The following is an 11,016-nucleotide window of genomic DNA, read 5'->3' as shown; positions in this document are numbered from 1 at the left end:
GGTTTCTAGGATATACCCTTTGGTCGGTTGATGGTGCATGAAAGAGATTGGAACCATGACAATGAAATGATATACGATGGAATGAATGTAAAACTAAAGTTCTCTCATGTAAACTATCATATAATTCACAATAAAACATTAAAAAACTTGAAAACAGTAAAAAGCAAGAAATGTTCACAGGAGCATTATTAACAAAAGCCAGAAGAAACCACCCAAGTGTCCATCAACAGATGAATGAATAAACAAAATGTAGTACCGTTGCACAATGAAATAATATTCAGACATAGAAAGAAATTAAGTTCTGATATATCGAACGATTTGGATGACCCTTGAAGACACTATGCTGAGTGTCACCTTGGCTAAACCATGACCCTTTGTTTAGCAGGTAATATGCAATCACCCTGCATTTTATGATCTGGTGTGAGTAGTCAATCAGTTGAAAGGAGAGTTCCCCTGAGGAAGGGCCTGTACGCAACAAACATGGATGTTCTGGCAAAGCTCACCATCTCTTGATCCTGCATCCAATCCTTCTTCTGACCTCTTGCTGTCTGAGGGATTGGGGATTCGCCAACTCCCACAGTCCCTTGAGCCAGCAGCATGCCGTCTGACCTGCCTATTTGGGTTTGTTAGTCTCTGCAAATATGTAAGTCAGAAGACTCCAACCTGACATCTGAGACTTGAGACATCTGAGACAAGATTTGAGACTTGCCAGATTCTAAAACCACCTAAGCCATTTCCTTGAAATAAACTTCTCTAAAGAAGCAGTACTGAAGAAATCAAACAATGCGTTGCACTGGGCATATCTGCTGCAAAAAATGTTTTAAAGTTTTTTTTAATTTTTTAAAGATTTAAAGAGTTAAATAAAACAAAGATGTCCCTTTCAAGACTAAGGTGTGCCTGACCAAGCAACACTGTATTTTCAATCATTTCATATGCAAGCAAAATCTGGACTACGAATAAGGAAGGCTAAAGAGCTGATGCCTATGAATTATGGTGTTGGTAATGAATGTTGAACATACAGAAGAATCAACAAATCTGTCTCAAAAGATGTACAGAATGTTCCTTAGAAAGAGAGGATAGTCAGACTTTGTCTAATGAGTGCCAGTCCCTGGAGAAGGATCCGTGAATAAAAGGAAGACCCTCAACAAGACGGACTGACACAGTTGCATCGATACTGGATTCCAACAGTAACAATTGCGAGCATGGCACAGGACCAGGCAGGGTTTCATTCTAGTTGTACACAGGGTCACTCAGAATTGAAAGCAACTCAACAGCATATAACAATGTATTTATACATGGATGCAACTTCATTGGTTTGGTCCTCTAGAAAAACCAGCCTAAGATACTGAGTGAAATAAATCAATCGCAAAAGGACAAATATTGGATGAACCCACTTACATGAAATATCCAAAATAGGTATGTTGTTGTTCTTAAGTGCCGTCGAGTGGGTTCCAACCCATAGCGACCCTGTGTAGGATTTCTGTGTAGGATTCACAGCTGGTGAGCCTGAACCGCTGACCATGCAGATCAAACCGACTTTGCAGTCCAGCACATTGCCACACCAGGACTCCAAAATAGGGAAAGAGACCCAGTTTTCTAAGTGGGTACCTTGAGGAGTGGGGGAAGGATGGGAGTTACAACTTAAGGGGTACAAGAGTTTGTTTGGAATAATAAAAACATTTGCAGGTAGACAGTGCTGATGCACAATGTGATGATAAATGCAATTAATGCTACTGAACTGTACACACAACACTTGTTAAAAAGTCAAACATTTTATTATTTAAGTCCCCAAGAGATTCTAGTGCACAGAAATGTTTGGAAGCACTTTGAGAAAAATGGATACGCTTTGTGGAAGAGTCTACCTTTTCCTCAGCTATCTTTTTGACAAGAACGGCCCAGTCTGCTCTATGTGAGTTCCTAACTTTTATGAAAAGTGAAGTCACAGATGCGGAGGTAGGGGTGACATGGCCTCCCAGGGGCTAAGGAGGTGGTAGGATAATGGGTAGATGTTCCCTTGGTTCTTTTTTCTGTCCAATGCTGGCACCCAAACTGCTGGGATTCTGCGCATCCCTAATGAGCTTCCAGTACGTTCTCCGTCCTCTTCTGCTTAAGTTGACCAGAGTTAGTTTCTGTTACTTGAAACCAAGAAACTCTTACTATGGAGCACAAAGGAAACTGCAGTTGGCATTGTAAGAAGGTTCTTAATATCATGCTCAGTGATAAACACAAAAAGGAACAATAGCTTAATAATACAGTTTGATCATAATAGCTTTGCAGAGAAAAGGATGGAAATACATCTCATTTAAACAATCTAGACATATTGAGAACTAGCGTAGTGGTTACGAATCGGGCTGCTAACCTCTGGGACAGCAGTTGGAAACTACCAGCTGTTCTGCGGGAGAAAGATGAGGCTTTCTGCTCCTGTAAAGACTTACAGCCTCAGAAACCCTGTACAGGGTCGCTGTTAGTCGGAACCAACCACACGGCGCATACTAACACCAACAACATGTTAACAATGGATAGTTTGGTATAGTAGCTTACAAGTCTTATTTTCTTCTCTTTGTTCCTTCCTATGGACGCTTTCTAAGTTTTCTGTAATATACTTTTACATTTGTTTTAACTACAATTGCTTAGATTTTATCAGGCCCAACTATAAATTATAAAAATAAAAAATTTCCATCAAGAGAATTAATAACATTTAACTTAATACTCAGGGAGTGCAGTGGCTCTAGAGGATAAAGTACTGGTCCGAAGTCCAAACCCAGCAGCCACTCTGCTCCAGCAAAGATTTACAGCCTTGGAAACATTATACAGGGTTGCTGAGTGGAAACCGACTTCACGGCACAACCACCACCACCACCATCATGCCTTAATATGCACACCATACAAACATTATCTTCAGATGGGGGAATACCAAAAAGTAAGCCGTTTTTGGAGTCAGAAATCAACATTGAGCTGTGGTAGTAAAAATCTATGGATAAACTCAAAAATGATGATATAGTTATTTTATTAAATCCTGGTTAATAACAAATGAAATCAGACTTATCTAACAAATTTCCCACCAACCAATATCATGCGCAAATGTATTGTCTAGTTGTTTTCACACCACTACGTTTATTATAACTGCTGAGAGGATTATGGATGTGACTTGAAACCTAAGTTGATTTTTTTCTCATTCCTGAAAGTACTTCTTCGTGAAAGCAGCTCTTACAGCTTTCTTTTCGACTAAAAAAAAAATATGTTTTATATATTACTCTTGTTGTTGTTGTTGTTGAGTGCCGTCGAGTCGATTCCGACCCATAGCGACCCTGAACAGGGTTTCCGAGGCTGTAAATCTTTACGGGAGCAGAATGCCTCATCTTTCTCCCGCAGAGCAGCTGGTAGTTTCAAACTGCTGACCTTGCGGTTCACAGCCCGATTCGTAACCACTACGCTACCAGAGCTCCTTATATATTACTCTAATCTGTTGAAATCCATATCCTACTGTCCTAATTATATTGTTTTCTGATTTGTATTTATGTCTTGAGGCAGTAACTTTTTGAATAAAAATAAACCTATAGTAAAAAAACAGTATAAATGGCATTTTGGAGTCAAATGATGAAACTGGAATATGATCAGTAAATTAGATAAAATATATCCTATCCACTCAATTTATCTGATGTATTAACATACTGCGGCAACATAAGAGACTATCTTTAGTCTTAGAAAATACACAGAAGTATTCAGGTGCTAAGGGTCATGAGGTATATAAACTTAAAAAACTAGACACAAATACATACACAAAGCTAACACATGCGAAAGGGTGAGCAAATGTTACAACAAATGAGATGATATGTTAACTGTTGGTAATTTATTTGGAGTAAAGGGTATTAAGTGTTATTATTATTTTTGACGTTTACCTGTGATTTATTGACTGCACAAAGGATTTGATTACGTGGATTATGACAAGCTATGGACAATACTGTGGAGAGTAAGTATTCCAGAACACTTGGTTGTGCTCATAGATCAAGAAGCAGTTGTTTGAACAGAACAAGGGAACAAAGAATGGCTTAAAATCAAGAAAGGTATGCACCAGGCTTATAATCTTTTTCTTTTTTTTTTTCTCATTTCCAACTGATATTTTTTATTAAGCAATAATGAAGATAAGTACATGAATCAGACAGACAAAAAGAATACTTTCCCTTAAAATCCCAGTGCACAAGCCAGAAATAGAGGCGCAGTCCCGTGGGTTCTGACTCCCCTAGCCTATGCACAATAGAAGGAATCAATTCCTGGTTCTGTGCTAGCCTCACAATCTTTGTTTGAGCCCACTGTTGCTGTCACTGTATCATCCATCTCGTTGGTAGGCGGCTTCCTGTTTTTTGCTGACCCTCCATTTTACCAAGCATGACGTCCTTCTCCAGGGATTGGTCCTTTCTGATGACAAAGTATGAGGCACACAACCTGGCTTCTAAGGAGCACTGTGGCTGTACTTCTTCCAAGACAGACTGGTTTCTTCTTCTGGCAATCCATGGGACTTTCAACAAGAACACCACCAACAAACAAAAGTTTCAAAAGCTTGCTCTAGGTATTATTCTTATTCTTGCAACTTTTCTAAGTTTCAATTATTACACCCAAGGTGCCTTGGTAGTCCAGTGGTTCAAGTGTTCAGATACTAATCAAAAGGTCAACAATTCAAAACCACCAGCCACTCTAAAGGAGAAAGATGAGACCTTTCTTAAACTCAGGCTGTTTTGATGGTGGTTAATTAACTGGGTCTTGGTTTTAATCCCATGTTCTTGGAATATCCTAATACTTTCGACTGAAGAATCCTATCTTTTCTTAGTAAAATAAAATAAAATCCCCGTTCCTCCATAAAGTCCACACTAACTCCTTCAGACCTTTCTGCTTATTTCACTTCTTACTGTTCTGAGTTAGTCTTCTAACTCCAGCCAGATTGCAGTCTCCCTAACAGGACAAATATCCTGACCTAATTCTCTACATGCCTTCACTGCAATGATGAAAACAAAAAATCAAGATTCACTTGATTTGCCCTGGTTATACCACTAGCTAACAGCCAGAATTCAGATAAAAGTCTCCTGTTTTACCTTCTAATTATCAAAAACTAGATCCAGCCTGTTTACTGAAAGACGTCATTATTCCTGTCCCTCAGTGTTCATTTCTGATCTAACCGCAGTGAGACAACATTGCAGGAGCTTCCCGTGCATGTATTCTCATTTGATAGTTTCTCAGTCTATACATATACACCTGTGTTCTTAGGGACTCATTTTGATATTTTCTGAAAATACAAGGGGGCTTCAAAATATTCACAGAAAAATTCCACTATCTTTTCATTCTATTTTTCCACAAACTTTTTGAAGCCTCCTTGTATTATTTAAACAAAAATATTAACCTTTATAAATGAACTGTATGTCTACCCTTGCATCAATCTTGTCTCCATAGATTTATTCTGCTCTTTACTCATATGTAAAATATGACTTAGAGATAAAGCTGCAGCACTCACCGAGTTGCTTCTCCTTACACTTCCCGATATAGTTGCAGTCACATCACACTACTCAAAGTATTTCTCCTGCTTATTACAACCAAACAGCTCATGGGATTTGGTTTCTTGGTTTGGAGCTTTAGGGTCATGATTTCATGGGATGTCTCTGTATTGCCTAATGTGTTTGGTGCTTCAGTTCCACCTTCCAGTTCCTTGCATAGTGCCTGAGGTCTTAAAACTTTGCAAACAAAAATAAAGAAAAAGAAAAACGTGCGCATTCAAGCCGCAACAATTGGTCTCTATTTGCCTCCAACAACAAAGGAAGGAGAGTCAGGAATAGGTGGAAGATCTGGAATGTATGGCTAATTACCTTCATGAACAATTGACTCCTTTGCATGAGACTAAAAGAATTGGATAGTGTTCAGACCAAATATTCCACATAAGAACCTTAATCACAAGGGGGAAACTGCAGGTGACAATCAATTTCTCATGAACTCTAGACTTGAACCCCTGAAATCATCTTAACTCTAAATCCAAAAATATACCCCATAGCCTTCTTAAAACTAAACAATAGTTTAACTATTAAAATAAAGGTCCGCCTTAAGCATTATGTTCTTTGAGGAACTATCATTCCGACTCACAGAGATCCTACATTCTTTGGTCCAGAGGTGAGGATTTTTGTTGAGGTGCGACCTATACCAAATGCTGTGGTCTTTTTAACTGTTCTTTACTCTCGGCAAGCAAGGTTCTATCATCTGTGTATCGCAGGTTGTTAATAAGTCTACCTCCAACCCTGATGCCATGTTTTCCTTCATATAATCTAGCTCCTCAAATTATCTGCTCAGTATACAGACTGAAAAAGTCTGGTCAAAGAATATAACCTTAGTGCACACCTCTCCTAATTTTAAACCATTCAGTATCATTAATATTGCACACAGGTAAAATTTTGCTAAAGATAATTTTAAAACAGCTGCAACAGTACACTGACAGGCAACTGCTAGAGGTTCAAACACAATTCAGAGGAGGGTGTGGAATGAGGGATATAATTCCTGACGTTGATAGATCTTGGCTGAAAGCCAGGAATACCAGAAAGATGTTAACCTGTGTTTTATTGACTACATAAAGACTTTTGATTGTGTGGATTATGACAGGCTATAGACAACATTTCGGAGGAGTATTCCAGAACACTTCATTGTGTTCATGAGAAACTACTCAGACCAAGAGGCAGTTGTTCTACTAGAACAAGGGAATCACAGGGCTTACGAAGCTATCAATCTTGATGGAAGTAGACTGCCTCACTCTCTTCCCAAAGAGTGGCTGCTGGGCTCCGTCTTTTTGGTTAGCAGCCCAAGGCTTAACCCACTGTGCCACCAGAGCCATAAGAAGTGTCTGTATGGGATCTAATTGACAACAGCAACTTGAAAGGAACGTTAAGGAGCAGTGAAGTGATGTTAATGAGGGAAGAACAACACAGAAAAGGAGGGAAAGAATACTTGCATGACTCAAAGAATGCAATAAATGTCACTAAATTATACATGAAGAAACTGCGAAAATGTTTTTCTTTTTCTGTGCATATTCTCAAGAAAATAAATAAAATTTAGGAATTGAAAAAAGAGTACTTCCTAACTTGGGTTATGCTTTTTTTCATTCATTCACTTGAACATTATCTTTAAGCATCGATGTGCTATACACACTAGTCTGACCTAGTGTGTTGCGGTTCAGACCCATCGAGACCCTGTAGAGGGTGGGTTTGAACCGCCAACCTTGTGGTCAGCAAGCTAATGTTCATCCTATAGCACCACACTAGGACTCCAAAAAAGATGCCTATTTTTGCCTTACAGAGAAGCTGCTGGTTTTGAACTGCTGACCTACAACACCACCAGGAATCCTTGTTCCAGTACCTGTAAATAATAGTAAACAACAAAACAGTGAGATCCTTGCTGTTTAACACTCAAATGGTTGTTATTGTTCAATGTCATTGAATCCGTTCTGACTTACAGCAAACCCATACAGGGTTTCTGAGGCTGTAAATCTTGGCAAGAACAGAAAGGCTCATCTTTCTCTTGCAGAGCAGCTGGTGGGCTCAAACTGATGACCTTATGGTTCTTAGTCCAGTCCTTGTCCTACAGAGTCACTGTGATCCCATGCTATCCACAGACTCGAGCTTGAGTTTTTCTTCAGTTCTTTCAGCTTGAGAAATGTTGAGTGTGTTCTTCCCTTTTGGTTTCCTAACTAAAGGTCTTTTCATTGCATTTACTTTGTCTTCTTGAGCTCCCATCTGCAATTTCCTGTTCGGCTTTTATTTCATTAATTCTTCCATTTGTCTTTAGACATTCATTTTGGTGTTTGCTCAAAGTAGGGTGACAGGTAATTAACAACATAAGGTAGCAGAAATGCTTGGAAGGAAATCAGAGCATGGTAAGAGAACAAAGGAAAAGGACATCATCTTAGAGCTAAGGTTTCTCTGAGATGATCCTGTCTGAGTAGCAACCTCTCTCATAAAATGTGCTTATTTGAAATAAACGATAGTTGTGCTAATTACCAGATTTTAAAATTAAAAGTGCAACTCTTTCCATGTCAATAATACTCTGGATCAAACTATTCATATTATTATTAAGTGCCATTGAGGTGGTTCCGGCTCATAACGACCCTGTGTGCAGGGTTTCCAAGGAGTGGCTGGTGAGCTTGAACCTCCAACCTTGCAGTTCAAACCGACCAATGCATTAACCCACAGTGCATAAAGCAGACAGCATTTTGCTATTTCTGTAGTTATGACTAAAACATGCATAGAATTTAAGGGCTATAAAAATACACTGAATACCTTACTTAACATTTTTTTTTTTTTTTTTTTTAACTATACACGAATCGCTCTGGTAGAGTGGTGGTTACGAATCGGGCTGTAAACCGCAAGGTCAGCAGTTCGAAACTACCAGCGGTTCCGCGGGAGAAAGGTGAGGCATTCTGCTCCCGTAAAGATTTACAGCCTCGGAAACCCTGTGCAGGGTCGCTATGAGTCGGAACCGACTCCATGGCACTTAACAACAACAACAACATAAAAACAGATAAAATCATATGAAAATACAACTTATCAACAAAGAATGACAGTGACTTTAGTTTTCCAATTTTTCTTAGACTGCATAGAAAGAAATTTCAAATAAAATACAAATCAAGCTGAGAATAAACCCCAGCACCATAGTCAGTCTCTACTCCTCTGGTGAACAAAGGAGAAGAGTCGGAAAAGAGAAGGGATGGAATGTGCTGATTGAGAAATGGACTATGTGGCAAACTGCCTCTTTTGTCAGAACTACACAGTGAGTGCTCAACTACCATTTTAGAACAAACAGAAGGATCTTTTGTCAAAAGAGGGGAGATGCAGAAAGAATTTCAAATTCTCACAGAATCCAGACTTTATGGAGCTATGGAAGCTGGATGAACCCCTGAAACTTGGCCCTGAGATCATTTACAAGCTTTAACCAAAAATATTCCCTGAAGTCTTCTTAAATCAAAAAAAAACCATTTAGCTTTGCTAATAGAGAACAGCTAGCTGTGTGCTCTGTAACGTTTGTGGAAATGGAATTAAACTGACCAACAACCACTGAAAAGATTGGAGAGGCAGGTATGAGGCATTCAGTTTACACTCATGGGGGACAATGTATACATTCCCACTTGTTGGTTACTCTAACAACACTGGAAAATTAAGTTAGGCTCTTCTTTCACTAATATAGTAATTTTACATAGTCTTCTCAAACATCAAACAAATATTTTTCACAATATATGATTATAAATCCTGTACCAAAAGTAGTTTTTAAATCTTTAACAGCCTAAAATAGCTTGCTTTTGCATCAGAAAGACATAAAATGGAATGATACTTTCACACAATCATTCTTCTTGAAGAATTTTACCCATTTTCCCAATCGCACCCCCACACGGGCTACCCAGCACTTATGTTGTTGTTAAGTGACATAAGTGGGTTCCAAGGAGCAACTGATGAGTTTGAACCACCGACCTTGTGGTCAAGCGCTTATCCTACAGCACACCACACTAAGAGTCCCTCTATTTACTATTACCTTCTCTTAATCTATTACTTTCCCTGGTGTAGCACTGTAGAATAAGCAGTAGACTAAACAAGGTTGCTACAACAACAACAATCTGCTACTTGTAGCCTCTTACCTTCAGTAATTCCTTGCAGCTGTCAAGCCCAATATCCAAAAGAATGCCTTTCACCTTTTTTCGCACCTTTCTGATGTTGTCAAGATTTTCCACAGGAATTTGGAACATTTTTGAAATTTTCCTTAAAAGGGAAGAGAAAAAAAAAAAAACAAAAAACCTATCGTAAGTATACACAAAAAAGTATATATAAAGGTTTGGTAAAACCCTAAAAAATAAAAAATGATATTTAGCAAATGGTGCTGGGACCACTGGATACCCAAATGCAAAAGAACGAAGTTGGATCCTTCCTTACACCGCACCCAAACATTATCTCCAAAGAAATGAAACACAAAACTGAAGAGCTAAAACTCCAGTTCTTAGAAGAAAACATCAGCAAATTCCTGTTTTCTTGAGTTAGCCAAATTTTTTTTAAATATGACACCAATATAACATCAAAATGACAAAAGAAAAAACATAATTGACTCCATTAATATTTAAAACTTTGGTAAACATAGAAGTATCTATGACCTTATCATTTCATTCCTAGGTATGTGCTCAAGAGAATTGAAAACGGGGGTTCAAACAGGTCTGTGTACATCACTGTTCACTGCAGCAGTAATCACAATAGCCAAAAAGTGGATGGACAGAGAAACCGAACGTGGGACAGAGAGATATCCAATGGAGTTACTACTGAGTGATACAGACAAAGAAACTTCTGATGCACTCCATGACATGGATGAAACCTGAAGATATTATGCTAAGTGAATTAAGTCAGACACAAATACACAAATACTATATAATTCCATTTGTATGAGATATCCAAAACAGCTAGCAGATTACTGATTGTCCAGAACTGGGGCAGTTAGAAGAAAATGGGGAGTGAATGTTAGCACAGGTACTACACTTCTTTTGGAGATGACCTAAGTATTCTGAAATTGATTGTGGGCACAGTTACACAAGTCTGTGAATATACCACAAGGTTCAGTGAACTGTACAATTTAAAAGGGTATATTATGGTATGTGGAGTCCTAGTGGGGCATTGTAGGATAAAGCACTGGACTGCAAAGTTGGTTTGAACCAGCCACTCCTTGGAAACCCTACACAGGTTCACTGATGAGTCAGAACTAACTCGATGACACTTAACAGCAACATTACAGTATGTAGGAGCCCTGATGATACTGTAAGATAAGCACTGGACTACTAACCACAAGGTCAGCAGTTCAAACCCACCATCATTCTGCAGGTAAAAGATGAGGCTGTCTGCTCCTGTAAAGATCTGCAACCTTAAAAATGCTCTACAGGATCACTACGAGTCAGAATCGACTCAGTAGCAGTGAGCGTTGTGGTATGTGAATTACAGCTCAATAAACCAAAATTGTAAAAAC

The 11,016-nt window shown here is 38.7% G+C and overlaps 1 protein-coding gene across 1 annotated transcript in view; it reads right to left on the bottom strand.

Annotated features, from left to right (window-relative positions):
• ADNP2 (ADNP homeobox 2) overlaps window positions 1–9,766 on the bottom strand; it is a 32,088-nt gene extending 22,322 nt beyond the window's left edge. Inside the window, exon 1 of the mRNA XM_006875894.1 lies at window positions 9,653–9,766. Coding sequence (XP_006875956.1) covers window positions 9,653–9,760 — 108 coding nt within the window. The 5' untranslated portion in view covers window positions 9,761–9,766. The remainder of the gene's footprint in view (window positions 1–9,652) is intronic.
• Between the last annotated feature and the right edge of the window lie 1,250 nt (window positions 9,767–11,016).

This window comes from Chrysochloris asiatica, unplaced genomic scaffold, assembly GCF_000296735.1.
Source record: "Chrysochloris asiatica unplaced genomic scaffold, ChrAsi1.0 scaffold00345, whole genome shotgun sequence".
In the NCBI taxonomy this organism is placed as follows: domain Eukaryota; kingdom Metazoa; phylum Chordata; class Mammalia; order Afrosoricida; family Chrysochloridae; genus Chrysochloris; species Chrysochloris asiatica.
This window is presented reverse-complemented; position numbering and strand designations above follow the sequence as displayed.